This window comes from Dendrobium catenatum, unplaced genomic scaffold, assembly GCF_001605985.2.
Source record: "Dendrobium catenatum unplaced genomic scaffold, ASM160598v2 fragScaff_scaffold_1220, whole genome shotgun sequence".
NCBI lineage: Eukaryota > Viridiplantae > Streptophyta > Magnoliopsida > Asparagales > Orchidaceae > Dendrobium > Dendrobium catenatum.
The window spans coordinates 693,569-721,112 of record NW_021319682.1 but is presented as its reverse complement, the minus strand read 5'-3'; the positions used below and the strand labels follow the sequence as shown (position 1 = coordinate 721,112).

Below are 27,544 nucleotides of genomic sequence, written 5' to 3'. Positions count from 1 at the left end.
TTGAAAAGGAATGCTTTTATCTATTAAAAAAAAGATATCATAACTCAAAATATGAATTATTCTATAAATAGTTGGAAGATTAGCATGTTTACTATCTTCTTAAAGGTGGTTGCATTTCTTGGTGGAGTTGATGGAACTAAATGAGACTATTGTGAGAGTCACATTATAGAGTGTAGTGATTTACAATCCATCTAATTTCTGAGGCAAGCTTAATGATTTAAATGCATTGATGGATTTCATAATGTAGGGACATAAATGAATTATTTGTGTGCAGTTTTGAGTTTGTTATCAATTGTTCTCATTAATTAATGTTTGTTAGGTGGTTCCTTTTATGGTGTTCGAATATAATAAGAGGTTAATTGTTCAAATCACCATGAAAGATAGAAAATTCTTTTAAAATAATCTTATGAATTTCCCAAGCTTCCTATAGTAAGAAAATTAAGGATTAATCATTTTTTCAACTATTAAAATTGATATGATTCGCTTATTATAGCTACTGGAGGTAATAGGAGCGAGCCAATGATATATTTCCTATAATTTCTCATATACCTCATAATGGAGAGAGTTTCAAATTTAATTGGAAAATAGATATAATTTTCATGAATATGGACATCACTAGATGATTGAAAATTGCAATGTAGATTGTCCGACATCCACTACATGAACTAGGCATTGATTGTATAAATTGTTCCTATAAGGTGACTAATAGGGTTATCATCATGTGTGTTAAAGTAGATTGACCTTTAAAATTATCTATATAATATATATTAGAATAAAGATTAACACTGGCCTTCTCAAGACATACGAAGATCGATAAGGAGGTTTATTATGTCCTCATAATTATATTTGTCGAATAGAACATTTATATTATAAGTTTGAGGAACATTTATTCAATCTATGATGATAAGAGAATCATAATATGTGTAGCATATTACTTCAAATTTAGAGTTATCAAATATAATTTGAGTATCTTTTGATGTTTCTTCTAAACTAGAGAAATGATAAAAAATAGTTATTATCTCATAATAGTTTTCACAACACTATTGACTTCATTCCTAGCTCTTATAATTCCCTTCATCCTTAGGGTGGATATTGTCAAACTAGTCTTGGAAGTACAAGCTTAAATATCTATAAGGAATCATGTGTTCAATTTCTTCATTCAAGTGAAATATTTTTTTTAATGAATGTCCTCCAATATGTTAAAAATGGCATTATGTAGATTAACTTTCATTATTGGAGCTCAAGATGTTGATGTTGAAAATACTGATGTGTGTGAGGAGGGTGATCTAAATTCCATGGTTGCTTCTATTTTCTTTATTAGAGATGTCAAGTAGCCTCTTGATGCTAGTTCAACACAACATATTATCTTTTTTTTTTTTTTTTTGAGAAAATGCAGAAATTGCTTTAAAATAAAAGAGTATATAACCTAATAAAAACTAGGTAAAAGAAGCTAATGATCCCTTTTCCAACTTGAAAAAAGAACCATATTAAAAATAAATTTGTTAATTTAAACTTATTATAAATGTAATGAAATCCACTGTATCCTATTTTGAAACTATTGAGATGCAGGGCATACCAAAATATAAGACAACCCGAGGGTTGATTAGTATCCCAGAGTTCCCATCCAGTTAGAGAATAAGAAATAGTAAAGATCTCATCAACATTTAGGAAAAGTTTAAAATAACAAATTAGAAAAAGGATAAGGAAATAAAATCTAAAAAGAAAATTACAATTCAAAATATAATTCCAAAAGTTTGGTAATAAAAAGCCAAACTTTAGTACGATAAGCTCCATCTTCAAGAAATTCTCTGTTGTGTTCCTATCCATGGGATAAAACTTTTGCAATTTAGTGAGATAAAAGGGAAGAAGAACCTTTTAAATCGTTCTTCACCTTGAGTTCTGCTATCTTCCTTCTAGGTAGTTCTTTCACCAGTCCCAAAGCTTGAAGTTCTTTGAATAAAACATGCTTCGATCCGGGGGAATCATTCTTTTTTGTAAAAAAGTTATTATCTTTTTTAAGAATTGTTCTTTTGAAATTCAAACTAATAGCTTATGGAGGAGAAGTAGAATCATGGATTGAATTCTTAGTGTAATTACCTCTTACACTTTCAAAATCTTCCAAAGTTGTAGATGGAAATTTTATAACAGATTCTGTAACATTATCCTGAGAACCAAAGTTTTTGAGTTCAAATTCTAGTTTGTGAGCTCCCAATAAATCAGCATCTTGAGGAGATTCAGTATCCTTTGTAGGAGTCAAAGCATAAGTTCCCATTATCTATTTTAAATCTCAAAAAACTGTTTCCTGATTATCAACATTCTATTTAAAATCTGCATCTTTAATAATAATTACAACATTATTGAATTCAGGATTTGAATTTAAAAAATCAGTATCTTTTCTAGGCATAATATCTTCCACCATTTCAGTATTTTTGAATTCTGGATTTGAATTCAAAAATTACTTGATATGCTATCTGAAATAATGTTTCCCTTTTTATTAGCATCTTCATTTGGAATGTTTAAACAACCTCCCACGGGTAAAGCCACAATACTAGGAATTTTAGGACTTAAAATCTGACCAGACTGGATTTGTTCCTGAACTTGTGGGATAATAATTTGTAAATCTTCAGCAATGAACGGCTGTTTGAGTGCAGAATCTGCTCCTTGACTAACAGTTCTTCCATCTCCTTCCTTAATAATAGCATCAACTTGATCAATGCTAATTTCTGCTCCAGTGAAACTGTCACCTTCATCTTCTTCCAAGGCAGCATTATTAGCATTAACACAACCTCCATCTAATTTAACTTTGAAAGAGAGAACATTAAAATTTTTTTCTATGTATTTATTCTTCTTTTATTTTTGTACTTCACATGCATCCAAGGCCCATATGGGTTTTTATCAATAAGAGAAGAACCGTAAGCACCATCTATAACAGGTTGAATTTGAATTTGTGTTGAATTTGGACATACGAAATCAATATGTCCAATCTTTCCACATTTGTAATAAAATGAAGATAGATTTTCAAATTCAAATTTTTGAAAAAACCTACCATTAATGCCTTCGACCCAAATACCAAATGGTAGTTTAGAATTCAAATTAACTCGTATGCAAGCTCTAGCATATTCCCTTCTCCCCCATCTAAACATGTTACCATCCAATAAAATAGGTGTTCCAATTCTAGAAACAATTCTAGTGATATTGGATTCATCCCAACAGTGTAACGGTAAATGAGGAAGACGAACCCAATTGGAGCTGAAATTCCATCCAAAGAATTAGGTGAGAAGTTAGATGACCATTTGTCTAAACCTACCACAAACCCTCCTACAAACCAAGGACATCCGTTAAGAACTTCATTCATGGCTTAAAGCGACTGGAAAGAACAAAGGAGCCAATCTAAACCAAGCAATGTAATATGAAATCCCCCATATTTCAACCATTGCTTTCTTAATTCAAAAGAACACTTAGAAAAAGGATAGTTTTTCCTAAGGATTTTAACAACTAAAGACTTGTTCAAAAGTTGAACATTATAATTTTCCTTTTCAATGTCCAATTTGACAACATTTGCATCTCCAAAATATTCATAATTTCCACTAAAATTAATTTTAATGTGAGGTTTTTTGATCCACACATTAGAATTATCCATTTTTGAAGAATTGATAGGATCAATATCCTTCTTCAAAATTTTAGCAAAACTTCCTCCTGAAGAAGATGCCTCCTTATCATTAGCTCCAGAGATGATAGCCGACAATGGATTTGGCTTATCATTCAACGATGAAATTACTCCTTTACCTTTGCCTGAAATCGGCAAAGGCTTTTGCCTTGCATTCAAATCTCCCTCTCTTATGATTAGAGGAGATTCCAAAATTCGAAAAGGAGAAATGCGTTTGAAGGAAAGTCTACCTTTTGAATCCAACATAATTGGACTCGTGGTAGAAAGCAGGTTTTGGTGTTCCAGTCATCCTTAGATGACCGGCCACCATCATCCATCTCCAACACTAGCACCCAAAATCTTCAAAGCCTTCTTCAAAATCCTTCCTACTTTCGTGGATCTTCTCTCTCCTCTTCCTTTAAAGCACTCACCGGTGAATAATCGTTCACTAAAGAAAAAAATTCCTATTTCCAATAGCCATTTACCAAATCAACTTCTTTTCGTTAGATTTCTTTTTCCCAGTGAAATGCATGTTGGAAAGTGGCCTACTATATAAACTTTTCATAGGAAATTTTTTTTACGTTGTACCATCAAATTTTTGACATAACCATGGCAATAAAATGCCGCCTTTTATCCAAATTACATACAAATATTCTACTGGTAATTCTGGCAAATTTATCCATCATAATTTTGCTAGTAATATTGGCTCAATTGTTTGATGACCAACCGCAAAAAATTTGGACAACACCTGTAGCCAAAAATTATGGCATAAGCTGCTTTGGGAATTCTACCAGTATTATTGGCGGATAATGATTGGCAGAAATAGATCATATCGTCATTATTTATGGTTTTTTGGTCAAAAATACATCTAAAACCTTCACCATAGCAAAAAAAATAATTCACCTTGCCTTAAATATTGTAGAACATAACATATGTACAAACACAGTCAATCAAAAAATTTTGTTTTAATATTTCTACATTCACATTTCAACATTGCACAAGAATATTAATGCTCAAGTAATTACCTGTTCAATTAAAAACAAATGTTCAAATATTTCTATAATTAACATCTAGTTCTTATAGAATAAAAATTCAACATAAAATTTACATACACATGTAGTCAAGTCAAAATCTGTATCATCGTTCTTCTTCATCATTGTTGGCTGCTTTCCACTAAACTGCCCCCAATTTTTTGTAGCTCCTCCAATATTTTACTTTGCTGCATATGCATGTTAGCTTGTGATTTTGAACATTTTCTTTCACTGATCTCTAATATTCATATCCCACATGAGCAATGAAGACCTACATATAAATATATAAAATATTTTTCTCCATCTAATCAAAAAAATGTTACTTAATAGAATAAAGGGAACTTCCTAGCAACTTCCACTCCCTCGAAAAGTATATTAGCATACAAAACATATATCATGATATCTTATTATAAATTTTTGAGGCCAAGATATTTATCATAAAATAAAAAGTATTAGCTCCATGATGATCAGATAGAAATACTCTACATAAGGCATATATTATATGATTACGTTAATATGAAATTTAAAAAAAAATTATCAATATTATTGATTATCTTAATCTAATAATGAATTACAACCATGATTCATTATTTCTGAATCAATTATTATAAATGTTACTTGATTATTATGTGTATTACCAAATTTGGTCACCACTTCAACTAAAGTATCTGATCATCTAGCTTTAAGAAATGTTTCATGGAGTGGTAGCATTGGGCAATATACACCTTCAAAGCCTAAAATGAAAGCATGTAAACAAAAATAAGCATATTTGAAATGTCATGAAGTATCAAATAGCATATCACTTAACAGGTTTGTACTCTAAGTTTTGGGTTCAATTTATTATCCATATTAATCGCAGCTGAGATGGTTGGGTGATTTGGTTCTTACAAAGCTACATGAATTTTAATTAGTGGTTATTGAACTTATTACCTTCCACAGCTAATTTAGTGAACTGGTGATGAGAAGAGTGTGAATTTAAATACTGACTTAGTTGTGTTTTGGCTTACAACGCAAAATTAACAACATGAGATAATGACCATATCGAGTTCAACTCCAATTTATTGTATAAGATGTCATTTAGATCACCAATATATCATGAAATGATTTGAATATTTGACTCATTGAGATTGTTTCGTGCACTCAACCTGTAGAATTCTTATGTATAATCTCTTACATAACAATCCCATTGCACAAACAAAATTTGATATTTCAGATAAAGTACTTGATCAAAATTAGTGGGAAGGAAATGACCACTCAAAAGCTATTTCATCTTATACCAACTCCAAATCCATCATTTTCCTTCTTTGTGTCTCATTTGAAAAAATTTGGCCCACTAAGCACTAGCACCTTCTTTCAACCTGCAAGCAACATACTTCACTAAATTGTTCAGTTTAACCTCTATGTACTAAAAAAAGATCTCAACGACACGTTCCTTGTCCTAGTAGTCTTCCATGAAAAAATGTCCATAGAAGAACAAAATCAGTACAATAATAACAGCAAAAACATCAAGCCTTTGTCCAACTATGCGGGGTTGGCTATGTGAAACCTTTTTTCACCATTTAAAAGATTCATGTCATGATTATTTGACAAGTTTTATGCTGGCTGTTGACTACTTAACACAACTCTCCACTTCTCTCATCCAGGACTAGTGGCCTAGCAACGAAAGTGTTGAAGAACAAAATCAATGCTATGGTATAATACTGGTGGTCTAAATCAATGTCATAGAGAGCTTACTGGTGATATAGAGTTTCTCTTTGATAGTGGCAGAGTCATAATTTTTTTAATCAAAAACACAAATTAATTATTTAAAAAAAAATTATCTACATTTCTTCAATAACTATTTAAAATTTTAAATTCTAAAATTTTAGATATGGAAATTAAAAAATTTTATATAAAAATTCTATTTATATAATTTAATTTATATGATATATAAAAACTTAAAAAAAAATAATTAATGTGAGTATTAGCCTTCTCATGCAGCCTTAATTCACCCTTTTTTTTTACTATAAAATCTTAATGTGCTTGTAACATATCAAATTATATCACTAATCAAATGAAGTTCAAAATGTCGTTAAGACACTTTGGAAAGGGCTTCAATGTCAATGCCTTTGGCCCCACTTAATGAAGCATATGATGGAGATTAGAACTTTTCTTTTTGTGGATGAACATATGTTTGAGAATTGTATAATAATTATGGATGAACATACTCATACATGATGCATACAGATAGTGGTGTAGTCATAATTTTCTTTGTGTGGGGGCATAATACATAAAAAAAATTCTTCAAAATTACAAAAATGTAAATCACATAACTAATCATTATGCAACTATCAATTATCTATTGGTTTGGATCTTTGGTTTCAACCCGAGTTCTTGTGTTCTAAGGTAGTGTAAGTGATTGGTATGTGAGTTTGCCTGATTTAGTCAAATATCCCCATATTTATGGAATATGGGATTGGTTGCATCTAAGCTTTAATGTGTTAGTTTGTATGGCCAAATGGGTTTGAAAAACTTACAAAACTTAAATGCTTCCATTTACAGAACATAACAAAAAAGAAAACTGAAGCCAAAATAAGAACCAAAAGGATGAAGTTTTAGAAAAAATGTGATGATTTGACTTTGTAAGGGTCTAACACTGAACAAAAAACATCAAAACCAGCAGTCTTCATTCTTTTTAAGTATAAGCTCTTTTGTGAAGAAAGATGTCATTTTACCTCTGATAATCAAAATTTTAACCTTCAAAAAATAATGCCATCATGTTCCCTTAGTTATAAAGAAATTAATCACATCTTAATGGTTTTCATCAACTCATAAATTTTTTTTTTAATTTGATATTTAATTATTTCATAAAATTTGGATACAATTGAACTTTTTTTCAAGACTATATTTATTGTCCCGTACACCCCGATTTTATAACCATTATGATGGAACCTATTCATTTTAGCTACATCAATACATTGCATTTAACCCTATCAACATGGTCTATCCATCACTAGCTACAGCCATTAGCCCCAAAGCCAATTTGTAAGTTCCCCACATCATAGACTACATTGAACGTGAGGTGTTGCCTACTACCAATTATCACAACATCACTATCATCCATATTTTCAACGAAGGGTAAGCAAGCTTGAGATTTATTGAACACAAAAAGTATCCCTGTGTGATGTAAGTTTGTTGTCACTTCACCATCATAGATCAATGAAATCTCTGGCACCAGCACATGTTGGTAGTTAGTGAAGTCATAGCATGTGTCAAGATTGAATAGTGGCGGCGCCATTGGGTAATTGCTCATTTCTTTTCGGAAAATGCTACGGAGGGTGGAGTAGGCAATGGGTGGTAGGTGGCTGAATGTTGCTCCAGAGTCCAACATAGTTCCAGGTTTGCTGAAGATAGTAGGTGGAAGGGCGAGCTTTTTGCCCCTGATTGAAATGGTAGTGAGATTAAGGAAGTAGTAGGATGGCATTTCTGGAATGGTTAGCATCGGTGTATACTTCACACCAACGACTGAGCTACCTAGTTCGAGATATCCATATGTATTGGGCCTTGATGGTAGACAATATGAGAATATTTTGTTATACAATTGAGGTGTTTGGTTGATAATTGAAATAGGCCCACGACCGAGGCCTAATAACCCGTCTTCATGTCCAAAAATTCTGGTATTGTTATTTCCACACCCGAAGACAAAGTTATAAATAATATCATTGGATAAGTGTAAGGCATCTTTAATGAGGGAGCCGTTAGTTTTAGAATTATCGACATATTCTTCCTCATAGAGGCAGGTGAAGGTAGAGGAGCAACCAAATTGATCAAGTTGGGTACAATAATTAGAGTTGCATGGGATGTTGGTGAAGGTAAAGGACTGGGCTGGGTCATAAAATGGGTTTTTTTGGGTATGACAATTAACGCAGGGGACACATTGGGTCCAAGTGAGATCGCTACCGGTGTCGAATGTAAATGAGAAGAACTTGGTAGGAGTGCCTAGGCCTATGTTGACAATATAGCTATAGCGACTAATATTATAATCGATGATTGCTGGAACTCTTGTAAAAAGAAAGTTGCCAATATGGTTTAGGTGGGTGATGGCGTTGGATGCCCGGTGATGGATGTAGTCTACGCGGGCTTGGTCCTGACGGAAGAGCTCCACATGTGACGGCTTGTCCTGGCCCATCCAGGATGAGCATAAGCCATGCAAGTGGACCACGTTGAGCTTGGAAGGGCTCGTGCCTGTCACAATTGGAACAACTAATTAATCTATGTATTGAGTTTTTTTTCTTTAGCATCACATTTAAGCTTGTGATATCTATCAAATGAGCTAAATCTTGAAATATCTATCAAATGAGCTCAATTGTTGCATGATTTCTTATTATTCTAATTATTTTATGAAAAAATAAGCCTTCAATAGGGTATTAAGAAATTATAGAAATTTCTCACAAACGTTTATTAGGCACGGAGCAGGAGTTGCTCGGCAACAGTGACTTGATGTCAATGACATGGTATTCTCCAACAAGCTTTTGTGTTGATACTAGAGAATTATTTTCTATTAGAAGAAAAGAGAATAATAAATTGAGAAGAATATAATAGAAGAGTATAGAAGAAAATATCGCCATGAGAATAGAACTTTGAAGCTCTACTTAGCATAACTTGAAGGAGTAAGCCAAGAGAAGGTGGGGTTTTATAGGCAGTGGATTATTGCACATAATGGAGTTATTATGAATTTAGTTTATAAATTAAGTCATTATTTTAAGGGAATATTATATGGTAGAAGAAGAGATCAAATAAATGTTTTGGCCTATAAAGAAGGAAACAAATGTCTATTGCTTGGACTTGTTCTTATATTACCAACTTGCTAATTTTTTTCTTAAGTTTTAGTTTGCAATAAAGGTATAAATTAATTGCATTCATATCAATTAAATTTTTTTGAATGGCGTCGATGTTTGATTTGGACCTATGTTTGATCAACTATAAACATAACAACTAATGATGAGTGTTGAAAATTTAGAATATGCTTGCATCTTTCCCTTGACATAACTTGTTATTTTTTAAAGAAAAAAAAATTTCAAAAGTATTCTGAGTGAGAACTTTGTTTGGGGCACAAGATAATTATTTGTTAATTAGAGGATTTTATATAAAATAATTATTTTTTTTACAAAATAGAAAAATCTAACTCATAAATATAACAAATTTTTAGCTCTGTATAGAATCTGATTGTTTTGATAAATCAATTTATATTATTGTATGGGACCTCAATTATGTTGGTTGAGCTCTTGGGGGGGGGGTTACATAGTTTCTCTATGTGCTTGGGTTCTACTATTTTGTACCAAATTTTTTTCCTTTCTCATACATTATTGCGTTGTTGTATAGTTGTCTTGGAGATAGACAGAGAGAGGTCACAACACTCTAGATTTTGATGTAGTTACTTGGTTAGTCATACAAGAGACATAGAGTGGAGTCTTGTGGCACTCCAAAATTGGCGATGCAATGTTGCAAGTGGGGCTAGACCTTTTATTTCTGGTTTCTCTTGTTTAACTTGAAGTATTATGCCCCTTGGTTAGTTCAATCTTTGTTTGTTTATCTATTATGTGTAGAGAATGGTGTATGGAATAAGGAGAGACAAGGAGAGAGTGAGAAATAAGGAGATATGAACAAATTCTCCCAAGTTTTATTGTGAACATCTTGGTGTTGTGTGGCTCAAGTTTTTGTTTTCAAATTTCAAAATTTTCCACATTAAATCATGACATTTTTTGCTGCATTTTCCATTTCTTGTTTGTAGACTGTGTGGATTACTTTCCCAACACAATATTGTGAAGGGAAATTTCACTTAAAAAGTGCAAAGTTATGTGAGAAACGGCTAATTGTAAATAGAAATTGGTATGGCACTTAGTGCAATTCACCAATATGAAGTTCGTCACTTATATGTAAATCTGAGGCAATATTGAAACTTAAATTATTTCAGATAATATTTTAAAAAACCAATTGTAGTGGAGATTTGGGATATTTAGTTTTATTGGATTTTTAAAAGAACCCATTGTAGCAAAGATTTGAGATATTTAGTTTTATTGTACGTGCATTAAATGCATGTGAATAAAAATTTAAATATAAGAATTCATATTATGAAAATGTAAATTATATTTTCTATGATAAAAAGATAAAATATTAATTTATCCCTATAAGTAATTCTAATTTTTAATTATATTAGTGAAGTATACTATTTTTTTAACTTTGATAAAAAAATGAGTGCAAAATATTTCATAAGAGAATATATATTTACAGATTTCTTAAATTTTCTTAAATTTAATCGAAAGAGTGGATAAAAAATAATCTTCTTACTATTTTAAATTGAAAGCTCATTAATCAGGAAATGAGCTTTTCCTTTATGCAAGTGAAAAAAAACATATTTTAGAGAACAGACGGATTATGTACTCGATCGTAGTTAGCTGGACAAGTTGAAAGCTTATAAAGTAGTGAATTTGCATTAAAAGAACATCTAAGTTCAAATTCTTATGATCAAAAGGAAAAACATAATATAATGTGTTATGGAACAAAGGGATGAGGGCCAGGGCTAATTAAATTTTCAAATACTACATTTGAGGGTATTGCAATTTTACTTGAATCATTCTTCGAAGGAAACATCCAATATAGCCTTGGAAAATATCGACAAAAGAAACGAGCCAACTATACAAGACACAATGTAATGAAAATTTACTCTCGATAGAGGCCTTATTGAAAATAAATGATAATAAGATTTATTCCTTCTATTACAATAAAAGTATGTGCTTACACAATTAATAGAGGAAAGATTCAAAAGATTGTTCAGTAGTACCACAATTGTCAAGTATTAATGATCAGGAAAAATTAAGAAATGAAAGTATCTCAATAAAAAATCATTTTCTCCAAATTACACATTACTCGATAACAAAAAATTAATACCTAAGAATTGATCATTTCAATATATAAGAAATCTATCATTATTAATTTTTTATATCAACTAAACATATAGATAAGATCCATTTGTCAATTCAGGTTATAATAAACAAGCCGAGCCTCTCAATAGTTCCCATTTTGCAAAGGACAAATCATTATCAGAATGAGTAAAACTTTTTATTTAAACAAAACAAAAATCATATTTATATGAAATAACATAAAAAAATATCTATACATTACAATAATGAGTTGATTCCACTATTAGCAATTAGCAAAAGACTAAAATAGTATTAGATAAGAAGATATCTAAAATAAAGGCATTAATTCAAGAATCCAAAGTTCATTAGAATCATAAAAGTACAATTTCATTAATCAACCGTGATGAAATCATAATCTAAATGCCTAATAAAACTCTTCATACCTTTATTTAAAACCCAACAACTATCGAGGGACTCAAAAGATAATTATAAATTTACATAAAAATTTAACATAAAGTTCTATCGATTTTTCGTACGTTACCAAGAAACCAATTATATATATATATATATATATATATAATGATAGTTTGAAGAGGTTGTGAGACCTCAAAGAAAATGCCTGAGGCTAACCAAGAGGGGGGTGAATTGGTAATTTTAAATTTTCTTTTACAAAAAAAATTTCAATATCTAAAAAATAAAAAAATTTATCTCGTCATGCAGAAGTGAATTAATTTAACAATAATAAAAAGATTTGAGTTTTCAACCGCACGATTCATCATAAAAAAATAAAGCATAGAAAATAATAAGAACAAACATACTATAATTTATAGTGGTTCAGTCCAACCTAACTTACGTCCACTCCCTAGAAACCTCCTTTCCAGGTATTCCACTAAAACTAGTTTCGCTCCTTTTTCCCCCACAAAAAGGCAGAGAAACCCTTTAAAATCTCTTCAAACAACCGGGTGTGGCTTGGGACCTTACTCTTTTTCACCCTCCTAGTGAAGGCAGAGAACCTAGAATCATTTTTTACCCTCCTCTTGAAGGCAAAGAACCTGAATCCTTTTTCTCCAACCTATTGATGGCAGAGAACCATCAACTATTACTATTCTCCCTAGAGCCACCAAAGGATCAAGGTAAAGGCTTAAAGAAGATAGGGAATATCCTTGCTTGGAGTGACCTAGTGAATCCCTCACATCTCTCTCTAATAAATAACTCTCCCTCTATTCTCTCCCTAAGCACTCCTTAATTCCCTCTCTATGCTCTCACTTAAGGCACTTAGCAACAAAAGTCTTTTTTGGAAACAATACTAAATTAGATTTTTAAAAAGAGCCTCTTAGAAAGGCAACAATCTTAATTTGTCGACTATGATTGTCCAGTTTAATCCAAGATCATCATGTACAATTAGTTCAAAGTACTCTTGTTAGTACTCTATGAAGAGATAGACTATGTACGATCAGTTTAAAGAGATGAACGAATCATCCATGATAATTAAGAGTATTGTCCAGTATAATTAATAGCAAATAACCTTTTTAGATACTACAAATTGCATTATTTTGTACTATCAGTTCAAGAGTTTCTATGATATGCGATGATAAATTTTTGTCCCATGTATAGCTCAATTCATACAATATGACATTGGAGGACATCCTATATGATTAGTTTAAAAACTATAACAATTTGTCTTGGACGATAAGAGATGATAACGTTTTATCCCAAGAAAGAATAAAGTCATATAGTATGATCATCATAGATCATCTTGTACGATCTATTTGATCAAATTAACCATAATTACTCCCCTAATCACTTGATCAATTTAGGCATAACTATCATATATCAAACTGTATGATACATATCATACGGTATGATTAGACACAAATTTTGTATTATAAAATATATTGCTCAAATTATGATTGGTAGCTATTTTGATGATTATAATGGATCATACTTTACGATAGGAGTCATACAATATGATTATTTTAATCAATTTTAATTATCACGGGTGTCCTATTTAAGTATTTTTGGTTAATTTATCATATTTTATGATTAGTTCAAAAAACTCAACTTTTTCCTAACTCACTAACTCACCCCCTTGAGTGTGTATCTATGTAAGGCTCCTTAGCCTTAGGATCCACTAGAATATATAATTGACTTAAGAAAGATAAAAAGTACATAAAGAATAAAAATACAGACTTAAATCCTAAACTACCAAATCTTGGGCTGATCGAGGTTGTAAGTGAACAGTGGACCTAAAATGTTAGTGAGCATGGAGAAAATAGATATGCAATAAATTCATTTAGCATAGTGAGAAATCTAATAATGTTTGTTATCATCAAAATCGTAAGACTTGGGTCCAAATTTGCAACAGAAAATTGCATACAAGATAAGGATTTAAGAATTAGCAAAACACAAATTAAGCATGTGATTTATAAATTTAATGAAGGCAAAATTTATTATCAAATGATATTATTGGAAAAGTAATTGACACCTAGATGTTTATATTTTATTATGTATATATATAACACAAATCTATACACATACAATTGCTAAAGTTAACCATCAACATTAATGATAAATTATTCTCCATGGAATTTGGAAAGAAAAAAAAATCATTTAAGCTTCGTATGTTGTAAATTAATTACACTCAATCAAAATATATCTAGTTCATATACGAAGCAAAGAAATAATTATAGAGCATGTTGCTAATTTTGCCATATATTATAAAACAAAAAAATTATAGCATGTTACTAATTTCATAAATAATTTATTATCCTTTTGGCTTTTATTGTATATATAAGCCTCGTATAGACTGAAGATGAGTTAATTAGGTTTTGGAGTTTTAGAATCCTTATATGCTAGATGGTTAGAGTAAAAACACAATGAATGGTTTGTTTACAAAGTGTAATGTAATACATGGCAATTATCATTTTATTCATCTTCGTGATAGAACTTATCTTATGATGACATTATTCACCAATTGTTTTTGGAATATGTAAAAAAAAATATATTATGTAAGCAACCTTAAATAGAAGTTACAAGAAATAGCAACTATTATGAGATGCTATACAAACTTTTATAATGATCACCAACATTTCTTTAATTGTTTCTATTTTTCTTACTTGTGGAAGATCAAATCATGAGATGAATTTGGTTAGAAAGAGATAAAATAGTCTTTTAAGCGGGAGAAAATTGTATTAGCAAAGTCAAGCTTTTCCAGTCACATGAACAATATGCCTTCCATCCTTACTTGAACATAACCAAATGAAGCCTCACCCAAAAACATTTCATTCATCATCCTCTCCAAAGCAAATATTAAGAATCCAATACTACTAACAAGTTCTAGTTGAGATGGTGCAAGTTTTGATATCTCAACAAACCTAACTTGGGATTCAAAAGTAAAATTAAAATTTAGCACTAAAATACTCGGGATTTACTTCAGATAGCTCAAGTGTATGTAAGAGTTATAAAAAATAGTTATAGAACTGTCACTAAGAAGGACATATATATATATATATATATATATATAAATACTCGGGATTTACTTCAGATAGCTCAAGTGTATGTAAGAGTTATAAAAAATAGTTATAGAACTGTCACTAAGAATATTAATTTGCCTTTTTCTCATTTGAAAAAAAATAGTTAATAACTTTCTTATACTTATCCCACTCTAGCAAATATTTATTATAAAATAACTCTCGTCATAAAAATGCTTGAAAAAAATTATAAATTTATACATCATCAACATCACCAACTTTTTATCCCACTATGTGGGCTCGGCTACTTGAAATTTTTTTCTTAATTGTGTCATGTTAAGAGTAAAATTATCTTTTAAATCTAATAAAACATGTAATTTTTAATATTTTTAAACCAAGTCTTTAGGTCTACCTCTACCTTTCTAACATAGGCCAAATCTATATCGTAATGCCAATATTTTATATGAACAAATAATCTAAGAGGATTCTCTCTAAAGTAGTAAAAGTATAGTAAAATAAAATGTGACAACTGTCCAAAATTAAATCCATTAAAATAAATTTTAAGGCACATAACTTTATTAATTCAGAATTAGAAAAAAAGCAAAGGAATATTTAGGAAGTATTGGCTTTAAATGTTTAAACAAAAAATCAAAAGAAAACTATGGAACATGCTTTATTAGTGCAAGAATTAAAAATATTTAAGTAACAAGAAAAATTGAAATCATGTTTTCCAATTGCATTCTTCTCATTATTATACTCACCATCACTTAATGCAAATGAAGATAATTGAATGAAGATATATTTTTCCAAAAAACCAATACACCAAGTTAGTAGGTAGAGCACTTACTGAATTATCAAGGTTGTTGAAGTAATTGTATGGTCTCCAAACTATGCTTAGGAGGCTCATCATGGAATATGAAAAGCATGATTAAGGCCCTTAAGAGATATTACCTCTAAATGAAATAGAGTATCATTAATATATAAATATATGGAATTGTCTAGTATTTACTTTTATTTATTGAATTATTTCCTTTTTTGGCTCATATGATTATAAGCCCTTATAATTAGGAATCTCTAGTGTGGACCTTACCAAAAAAGGGTGACATAAAGGATTCCAAATCAACATGTTCTTCAAGGTCTTTTAGATGAGAAGACTTTTTCCTATTATACTTAAAAGAGTGCAATTACCTTCTTAAGAAAAATTACTACAAAAAAATCAAGCTATTTAGGTACCTTAAAGTGAACTAATAGATTTAAGGCATGTAATTTATTGAGACACTTGACAAAGGTGTCGGTAAGGTTGTTGTTGGCATATGCTTTAGGAAAACCTTTACAAATAAGCTCTTTTGGCACAATATGGTAGACTGCTTCTTTGGCAAAGACTTGTTGATCTTGTATGTTACTATAAGGGTCCTTGGTTTATTGGAGGGGGTTTATTATCATTTCTAATTTTTATGAAAAGCTGAGGGGCACTTCTCCTAATCCTAATGCTATAGAGGATTTCAATAATATGATGTTGGAATATGGTCTATCTGATATTAGTTTTCTTGTTCCAATTTTACTTGGTCTAATAATAGAGTATGGGAAAGATTAGATAGAATTTTATTTATTAATGACTGGCTTTGATTTGTTGTAGATCACCTTAGCAAGGCTAATTTTGATGTGTCTCCTTCTCTTTTGAATTTTTCTTCAATTAATTCTAGTGGTTTCATTCCTTTTCATTTTCAAAATATGTAGTTGAAAGTTCCTAATTTTGTTATGTTTGTTAAAGAGAATTGGGTTGATCCTCTTTCTTACTACTACGAGGTGAACAATTATATGATATATTTTTCTTTAAATCCTAATAGAATAAAACAAAGTTTTAAAATGGTGGACTAAATTTAAATTTGGCAATATTTTTAATAAAATTATTATGGATAAAAAAGAGTATTTATATCCTTAAAAATAAGTTTGTTGTTCTTTCTAGGGATGTTAATTTGGATCAAGTTTGCTCTACCAAGGCTAGCCTGGTTAATATTCAGCTTATGGAAGAATAATTTTTGAGATAAAAAGCAAGTTCTAAGCCTATTTTGGTATGTGATAGGAACACCAAGTATTTTCATGCCATGGCTAATGCTAAAAAAACTAAATCCTTCATTAATAGGATCAAATAGGGGTCTTGTGACTGGTGCGACAATCAACCGTTAGTTTTTGAGTTTTCTATTACCTTATTTAAGAAATCTTTAGGCATTAGCAAGCATGTTTTGCCTATTTCTTATCCTCATGTTATTCATTTTTCTATTGTCTTGAGCGCAAGTATACTATTTCTAATTTGCTAGATGAACTCAAAATTTTTAACTCTTTAATGAGCATGAATAAGGACTCTATGGAAAATCCTAAAGATTTATCTGCAGCTTTTTGTCAAAACTATTGGAATATTATTAAGGTGGATCTATGAAAAGCTGTGACAGCATTTTTTTAAAAGGTTTTCCTATTCCTTGTAATGATCTCTAAAAAGATTAACCCTGAATCATAGAATAATTATAGACCTATTAGCCTTTTTACTACCTTTAATAAAATTTTATACAAAATATTAGCATCTAGCTTATTTAATTTTCTCCCTAAAATCATATCTTCAAATAAAATGAGGTTTCTTAAAGGTAGGAACATTGCTTATAATGTTCTTCTTTCTATAAAATTGCTTCATGAAATCAACCAAAAAGTCCATGGCCATAATATAATCCTTAAACTTATATATTTCTAAGGCTTATAATAATAAATTAGACTTTTTTGTTTAGTATTATCAAATAATTTGGTTTTGATCTTAATTCTATTAAACTATTTAAAAGTATTATTAAAAATTTCTTGTTTTCTATTCTCATTACTTGCAAGTCTCTTGGAGTTTTCAAAGGTGCCCAGGATATTAAGCAAAGAGATCCTTTATCTACTACTCTTTACATTTTTTCTGCTGATTATTAATCTAGATATTTATCATCATTTTACCTATACACAAAAACTTTTCCTTATAGTGGTCTTGATATTTCTCATCTCTGCTTTACTGATGATATTATATTATTTTGCAATTGTTCTATTAAGTATGTCAAGAAGGTCAAGAAGTTTATATCTACCTTTAAAATGGAAAGTTGTCTTAATTTTAATAATAGGAAATGCTCTTTCATAGGGGGCAAAGGTACGTCTCTGGTGTATTGTAATAATATTAAATTATGCACTAACTTCTATAATCAGGTTCTTCCTATCTGTTACCATAGAACTCCTTTGTATAAAGGTCATAAGAAATCCCTTTTTATAACATATTTTTTGCTATCAAGAAAAATCTATCTACCTATGAATTTAAATTTCTTTCTATGGGGGCTGGACTTATTCTTATTAAGAGTGTTTTATGATCTATGACCATTTATCTCCTCCAAACCATTAATCCTACTTTTGGTGTTTGTGATAGATTGGAGAAAGCTATGAATAAATTTTTTTGGGGCTCCACTTTTAATTCTAAAAAGATGCATTGGTCCAATTAAGGTGCTTGTACCGATCCTTTTTTTAGTGGGTCTAGGTTATAAGTTTTTTATTTATTTGGTTAATAGCTTTTCCTTCAAGTTATGGTGGAAACTAAAGAAAAATGATTATATTTTAGCCAAATTCATGAACAAGAAATATTATAAGAATAAACATCTGACCTCTTATTCTATTAAGCAAGTGCATTCTTTTGTGTGGGACAGGTTGTGCAACATAAATGGTTTGCCGAATTAATCATTTAGCGTAGAATACAAAACATTTTCTCTTTCATTTAGCAAGATTATTAGTCTGGTGATGGGTCTCTAGATGCTCACTTTAACTCTCATTCTACATCCTCATTGATAGTATATTGGTTCATCAGCAATGATATTTTCTTTAAAAATAATCTTTTTGAGTATATTCCTCAAAGCTTGGTGGACAATTTGTGCGACATTCCCATTAATAGTAATTTTAATGATCCAATTATGTGTAATTTATCTAAGGATGGCAACTTTTGTCTTAACAAAGTGTGGCACTTCTTTAGAAACAAAAAAGATATTATCCCTACTTTTGGTAAAAACTAGAATTCCTCTACCCCTTTAAACAATTCTATGTTAGCTTGGAGGTTTTTAAAAAAGTTATATTCCTGTTGATAGTAGATTAAATGGAAAAGACTTATATTTGGTTTCGAAATATCAATGTTGTTATAATGTTAAGACTATTAGCCATATTTTTTAATGGGACTTTTGCTGCTAAAGTTTGAACTGCTTTACAAAAAGGTTTACAGATTAAAATTGATTTTAATAATAAGGTTATTATTGCTTTTTTATATGGTTATTTTCATTTTAAAGTTAAAAGGAATATTTTATTGCATTCTGTTACTAGTCCAATAGCTTCTTTGGGATAAAAGGAATAAGAGCTAGCACATTGTTATTAAAATGTGTTACCAAAGGGTTTTAAGTTCTTTTTTGTTCGAAGTTCAACAACTCTTCAAATTTGGTTTATTAACATTGAAGAATTTTAGATAAAGGAATTATTTGCTTACTTTCTTTAATATTCATTGTGATAATTCTAATGTGGTTTCTCCTCCTTTAATTATTAGTGGTCCAAGCTGCCTTCTCTTAATAAGTAAACTTAACATTCATAGCTCTTTTTTTTGTTCTAGTAATGGTTTTTGTGGGTTGAATTGTAGTCACAATGGTAAGATGGTGAGTGGAATTGCCTCCAATACTATTAACTGTGATGCTTTATGAGTGGATTTGTAAGCCCTATTTAAGGGTTTAGGATTTTCCATGACAACAACATTTAGAAAATTTGGGTTGAAAAAAATTCTAAAAGATTGGTCTCTTAGATTAATTCCAAAAATTTTCTTAACACTAATAACTTTTATATTTTTCAAAAGATTATGGTTTTAATGATTAATATTTCTTTTAGAATCTCTTAAATTAAAAGGGCTCGTAATGCATGCATGGTGTGGTTGTTTGAGAAAGGCTCTATTAGAAATAATTTTGTGCCTTTTCAACATGTAAAATGCTACTGATATTCTTGAAGGCTAAATTATATTGGATGCTTCGTGGTTGTCTTACATTTTAAATTAGGTTGTCGGTTCTTCTTGGTGGATCCTACCTTCTCATCGTGCCTTTGGTCTATCTTTCTATTATTTCATCTTTGGGGTTTCTTATTTCTACTCGTTCAATTAGATTTTCCTATCAGGGTTATGATGGGGTTTTTCTTATGTTATGTCTAGTTGGGTTTGTTTAGTCTAGTGTTTATCTGTGGTTCTTTAGCTTCTGATTCTTTTTTGTTTTTTTCTTATTCTATATTGAGTTGGTTGTTTATTTCTGCTGAGTCAGACTTTTAGGGTTGTTGGCTAGTTGTGTTCCCCTAATAGTGGTTTACTGGTTGTCTTGTCTAATTTTTGTTTGTTGGGTTTGTAATTTGTTTATTTCCTTATGTGTTGGCTTTCTGTGTTTGGCTTGGTGAGTTCTGGGCATTCCATATAATTTTGCAGGGTTCTTATTGCTAGTTTCTGGTTGTCTTTTTTTTTCTTCCTATTGTTACTTCTTCCTCTGGTTGTTGTCTTGTGTGGTAGTTTTTGCCTTGTTTATTTCCTTGTGATTTTCTTAATCTTTGTATGTTTTGTATGCACCTGCTTCTTTGATTTTGTTCTACTACTTTCTTTTATGTAGATAATATGTCGACACCTCAGTGGTTGATTGATATACTCAATATGTTGGGCTTTTATTATTTGGGATTTGGCTTCTTGCCTACCTTAATTTTATTTTCTTTATTTTAATTAGATATGGATCCAGAACTCCTTAGTTTTTTTCCTCTTTTGATTGTAAATTTTTTAGCATGTATTGAGTGGTGGATCCTTCAAAGGACTTGTAATTCTTCTTTTGATATTAGCACATAAGCACTCTGTGTGTTTTAACCATAAAAAATATATATTCAAAAATATTTAAGTCATTTTTAGAATTCATTAATATTTTTAAAATTTTCTTAAAAGGCATGAACATTTTGAAAATATTATTTAAAAATAAAATATGTTCAAAATATTTAGGGATATATGATATTTAAAACCAAGCCACCAAATCCTTTAACCCTCTCCAAGCCACCAAATCCTTTAACCCTCTGCATATTAATGGTCTTGCTTTGGATAACTTTTGACGACTATATTTTCACTACATATTTATGAGTTGTTGTAGAAAACTGTAAAAACATTATCCTCAATGAAGCATAAATCAGCCCAAAAAGCAAAAAAAAAAAATTAAAACAATTAATGATTTTTGAACAAATTGTTATTGTGTGTATATTGTATTTTTTTTTCAATTAAAAAAGATTTTTAGAATTGGAAAATACAGATCTCCATTCATTCACATTGAATGCATATGAAATTTGAAATATTTGCACATTCATACAAATTTTCTATGAAATTTAAGCATGACACTAAATTGTGAAAGCAACACATGGAATGGGCCCCACAATCATTTTCAAAAGATAAAGGTAAAATGATAATTTCAAAATGTTCTTGGTGCACAAAATAAGGTTTTGATCATTACAAGTACTATTAGTTATGTTATTATTTAAACTAATATTTTAAATGGAAGGAAAGACGGAGGATAAAGTAATATTTGACATACAAGAGTGAGGATAAAAAAGGGGGTCGATTGACCCTAAATAAAAAATGTTAAGCAGTCAAGGATAAGAAGATCTCAAAAGGTAGGGAGTTTTGCCTATTAATAAATTTTCATTTTCGTTAGTCTTGTTATAGTTGTTTAAGGTATAAAAAATGAAGTGTAATGCTTTCTTGCTCATATAAAGTGTACTAATTCGGAAGTTCTGAAAGCTAATGCTTTTTACTGGATAAGTTTAAGCAGCAAAAATCTTGTGTAAGTATGATGCCTTGAACTCCCACTAATGCAAGAATAATGAGTTGGCTTATTAAATTTGATATATTAAAATTAAAAGAAATTTTAGAGTGTTTAAGGGTTTATTTGATATGGTTTTTAACTATTTTGCGTTGTTAAACATAAATAAAAATTTAGTCATGTTTTTATCTTCGTATGCACTCCTTGCTTTTAGTCTCCTGCTCTGTCTCCCATGTGCAAGGAGTTACCATGAAAAAATAGTGTGATTCTCTTTTGTTTGTTAATTCTTACTTAATTTCAAAGATATTAGAACTAACACAGTCGAATTATGGCCATCTGATTTGTTCATAGTTTTCCACCCCATTTACCTGAAAGTATAAAAGAATAAAAATAGTGGCTAAGGTTTGAATGAATTTGTGGCAATCCTTTATTTTTCCAATGTCAAGAATTTAAGCAATATAGTTTAATATTTTATTATTTATTATTCTCAATAATATCAATAATAAAATTAAATTTATTAAATTTGATAAATTCAAAATTTAAAGATTTTAGAGTGTTTAAGGCTTCATTTGATACAACTTTTTAACTGTTTTATAAAGTTGTTGTAAGGAAATAATAATTTTAAAGCAATTGAAAAACATGTTTTTTAATATAATTTTTTTTTAACTGTAAAAAACCAGAGATCAAATAAATATTATGGTTGTGTCTTCAAAAGTAAAAGAATCAAAAAGCTTTTCCAAACGAAGTCGAAATCTTAAAAGAATGTTCAATTTTAGATATGTTTAAATAAATTTTTAAAAGAAGCACATTAATCCCAAATTTTATCATTAGGAGCTTAGTAAAAAAAATATTTTGTAGCATCTTGCCTTCATCCAGCAGTTTCTTGCCTTGCTAGGTGTAGTTAGTATCTCAAATCTAGAAACTCTTTTTGTTTTTTTAAATAAATGTGAATGGTATAATTCCAAAGGATCGTTAAATCTCTCGAAGCATGTATTGTTCATTGATTAATAATAATAATAATAATAAGATATAAACATAAATAATACAACGACATATATGTTCATTTCATTTGTATGCACATATATATATATATATATATATATTTGAATACATTGAATGCTAATGTTATAAGACATGTTATATTGGCCACATCGACATTTTTGGACTTTTTGGACTAAAAGGGAGGTTATTTTCTCGACTTTATGAATACTACTAGTACATATGTATCTAATCGATTATAGACAAGATATTCATATGATTTCTGCATTTCACAAATGTAGTTTTGAAAGGATCTCCATGATAAGATGTATTATATGTGACTACTTATACCCTACAGTTTTATATATGTTAGTGAATTAGAAACATCAAATATTCTAATATAGATAACTTAGTTTGAAAACCCACTCCACATACGGCATTGGTAGGAGATGTTGGTTATATGTAAAGACCCCATGAACTAGGTTCTCCCAGCCTACATTCATCATGTCAATGTAGGATTAGGTTCAGATTCTTGCGAGAAAGCGTAAAGAACATAATCCTTACTGGTGTTGTATACTCCTTAATTCTGAAGAGTTACTACTTACGAGGCTACTAGGTTTAATACCAAAGATATTCAAAGAATGCTACAAAAGTAAATCAATGTTCCTACAACTAATTGACAACTTCGTATATGCCTAAGCCTCTGGTAGAGAAGGAATCCGTGTCCATTATGATAGAAGGATATAGCTGCGTATGAAGGTATCAAATTCATTAAAGGAAAATACCTCCAGAAAGAGACTTTCCAAGTAATCACATGCGGGGAAGATGGTGGAAAGGCTGCTACTATGGATGAGCTAAAAGAAGTCAACTTATGGATTAAGGAAGACCCTCGCCCAACCTTCATTAGTTATATTCAGCAAGAATAGCAAGTAGAAGAAATGAAGAAGCTTCTCTATGAATTTATTAACTAGACATATGCTGAGATGCCCGGCTTATCCCCTTATGTAGAAGTTCAGAGATTAGCCATCAAAGCAGATGAAACATCCGTCAAACAAGCTCTAAGGAGAATGAGATTGGAGATTGAAGAATATGTGATTGCAGAAATAAAGAAGCTTATAGAAGCGATCTTCATTTGAGAAGGAAAATATGCCGACTGGATTTCCAACATTATCCACATGAAGAAAAAGAACGATCAAATTTGTATCTGCATCGACTTTAGGGACCTCAAAAAGGCATGTTTGAAAGATGACTTTTCGCTCCTAGTATTAGAACTTCTAGTTGACAACACTTCTAATTATGATATATTCTCCTTCATGGATGGATTTTCGGGCTACAACAAAATCGAAACGGAGATTGAAGATGAAAAGCATACATCATTCAGAACACTTATAAGCATATTTTGCTACACGGTCATGCCCTTAAGCGTGAAGAATATTGGTGCCACATATCAATGGGCAATGATGAACATATTTGATGAGCTGATTCATAAAAAACTTGAATACTATGTAGATGATATGGTCATTAAAAGCATGGACCATAAATATCATCTTAATGAACTAAGAATAGTGTTCGAGAGGATAAAAAAATATGATCAGAAAATGAACTCCCTCAAGTGTCCATTGGGGATATCCTTAGGGAAATTTCTGGGGTAAGTCGTTTGCCATCGACAAATTGAAGTTGACCTAAACAAGATTGATACAATCATAGAGATCCCGCCGCCAAAGAACCTTCTATAATTTTGCTCCTCAAGGATAACTAGCTTTCATTCGGTAGTTTAACGCGAAACTACGGGTATGTGTCAGCCATTTTCCAAGTTTATAATGAAATATGTTTTTTTTTTTCAAATGGGAGGGATGCAGAGTGCTGGGAAGAATATGATAGAATTAAGAGATACTTATTAAACATGCCTATTCTTATGATTCAAATTTTAGGGAAGCCTCTAATTTTGTATATCGCAACACTAAAAGAGTCCCTCATAGTATTATTAACTTAGCACAATAAAGAGAGCAAGGAAAATGCGCTCTACTACATTAGCACGAGTTTGATTGGAGCGGAAATACGCTACTCTTCAATTGAGAAGTATTGCTTGGCCCTAATTTTTATAGTTCAGAAACTTCGCAATTATATGTTATCTCTCAAAATGATCTTGAAAGATCGATCCGCTAAAGTTCTTAATGATAAAACCAGCATTGATAGGTCATTTAGCCAAGTGGGTAGTAATACTCCTACAATTCGATATCACATACATTCCACAAAAGTAAGTGAAAGGATAGGTGTTGGCAGATTTTCTCGTTGCTCATCCTATCCCTGCAAATTCACTGCTCAATGAGTATCTGTCTGACAAGCAGATCATGAATGTCAAAGAGGAGGAGATGTTACGAGCATGGGAAATGTACTTCGATGGAGCATCGTCAATTAAGTGCACTCTTCCTCCAAATTTGGAAAAAGCTCAAGACAAAATCTGTCTCATTTTGTATCACCTGAAGAAGGTATAATGAGATTCTCACTCAGCTTGACTAAATTTTGGACCAACAATGAGGCTAAATATGAAGCTTTAATAACAGGATTAGAGATTGTAATCAATGTTAGAATTTTAAATATAAAAATCTATGGTGATTATCTACTTGTTATAAATCATGTACTAGAAGTTTACAAAATCACCAAGTTTAATTTGGCCTATTATCTTAAAAAGTTTTTGAGCTTATTAATTTCTTCACTCATAATATTTTATACAGATTCAGTGTACCATACCGCATAATCTCGGAAAATAGTATAACTTTCAAAAGCACTAAGATTAATAGATTTATCAATCGTCATAAGATTGATTGGTGGTATTCATCCATATACTATCCAATAGAATATGTGCTGGTAGAAGCCTTTAACAAAACACTAGTAAAATTGTTGAAGAAGATTCTTTTCATGAATAAAAGAGAATGGCATATAATGATGGAAGAGGTGTTCTAGGCGTATCGTACATCCTACGAAACCCCGACCAAAGCCACTTCTTATTCACTGGTATTTGGAGTTGAAGTAGTATTTTCATTAGAAGTTAAACTATCGTCTCTTTGGGTCACTATCTATAATGAGAATACTTAAGAACGAAATGCTTGGTTGAGAAAGGAAGAGCTCGATGAAGCCAGGTAACATGATCAACAAAACCTAGAGATTTTTCGAGCAAGGTTGACAAAGTCCTTTGATCGAATGATATGTCCTCGATCATTTCAAGAAGGGGAATTAGTCTTGGTGTATAGAAGGATAATCATCCCGTACCAAAAAGATTGGTGGTAATTTCATATCAACTAGAAGGGACCCTTCATTATCAAGAAGGTGTACCAAGAAGGAGCTTCTCAGATGATAAATCTAAATGGTTAGAGGCCCATGCTGCCGATCAATGGTCGATACCTAAAGAAATACTATTTATAAAATTTTCCAAGAAAATGTTATGCTTAATGTGCTATATTTCATACATGTTTATTAGCATATACATTTCATATTATGAAATTCTCTTGTGTAGCTAGAATACATTTCAAAATCCTCCATCAGATTAGGGGCTTTTTAAATATTTCTCTTGGTCAATATAATGCTACGTGTCAAAATCTCAAAATAAATATTTAAAATCTCAAAGTACAAGGCATATTCAAAATAAGCCTCTAACATAGTAGGATTTTTAAATTTTTATTTAGGTTCACATCGCGCCGCATGCTGAGATCCCCAAAAAATATTTTTAAAAATTATGAAATATAAAATTCTCTCCTATAATATATGGGACATCCTGTTATTTATTTTGGTCAATATTATGCTTCAGGCAGAGATACATAAATAAATATTAAAAAAGAACTATATTACCCTTTCTTCCATAATTGGTTTTTTTTTTTTAAAAAAAAAGAGATAGGACGCACACACACACTGTTCATCCAGATCTAAGTTCATACTGTCAATTGTAACATGATTACACCTAACAAAGGTCAAATTCTAAACTCCCTCACGCTGTAATATAGTTTTCAAACCTTACAAATTGTGAATATTATAGAACAATTACTCTATTTTTTTCCAACCAATAGCTACTCCCATCCATCAGTTGGTTCTCTCCTCAAGCCATCCCGCCACTAGTGGCCGCCCTAATTATCTGAAACAAAGATGATCCAATGACCACAAAAACGAAGAAGCCAATAACTATAGGGCCAACAGGATAATCGTTCCATTTCTTTATAGTGGTTTCAGGAACAGATCCTCACTTTGTTATGTTCTTCTGAAATTTAGCGATCTTTTTGTCAGCGAGGCACGTTGAAGTGGTCATTTTGACGTAGCCGGAGACCTACTTGAAGGGAATTGATGAGAGAGATGAGTTGAAACCTAGGAGTATACAGCAAGAGTTACTGATCTCTGTCATGATAGGGGGTTATCTTATTTATCTAGGTTGACATCATACTTCATGCTAAGATCCCTAGATAAATATAAAAAACCTTTGGTTGACCCAAAAGACCATTCATAAATGTCAAAAAAAATAATAATAATAACTTCGGTTTCAACACATACGTACGGTTGATTATCTAAGATACATAAGATATCAACTTATCAAGTATCCGAAGATTTTAAAGGTTAGAAGAGAAGGCTTTCTTAGCTATGCACTCCAGCAAATCACGTTGTAGCAATACAAGTT

General features: G+C 30.7%; 1 protein-coding gene and 1 pseudogene across 1 annotated transcript; both read right to left on the bottom strand.

Moving 5' to 3' along the window:
• Positions 1–7,669: 7,669 nt before the first annotated feature.
• On the bottom strand, positions 7,670–8,845 carry LOC110115802 (aspartyl protease family protein At5g10770-like). Its single transcript, XM_028699113.1, has one exon. The coding sequence runs from the start codon at positions 8,843–8,845 to the stop codon at positions 7,670–7,672; it is 1,176 nt and encodes a 391-aa protein (XP_028554946.1).
• Positions 8,846–26,778: 17,933 nt separating this feature from the next.
• LOC110115809 lies at positions 26,779–27,181 on the bottom strand (annotated as a pseudogene).
• Between the last annotated feature and the right edge of the window lie 363 nt (positions 27,182–27,544).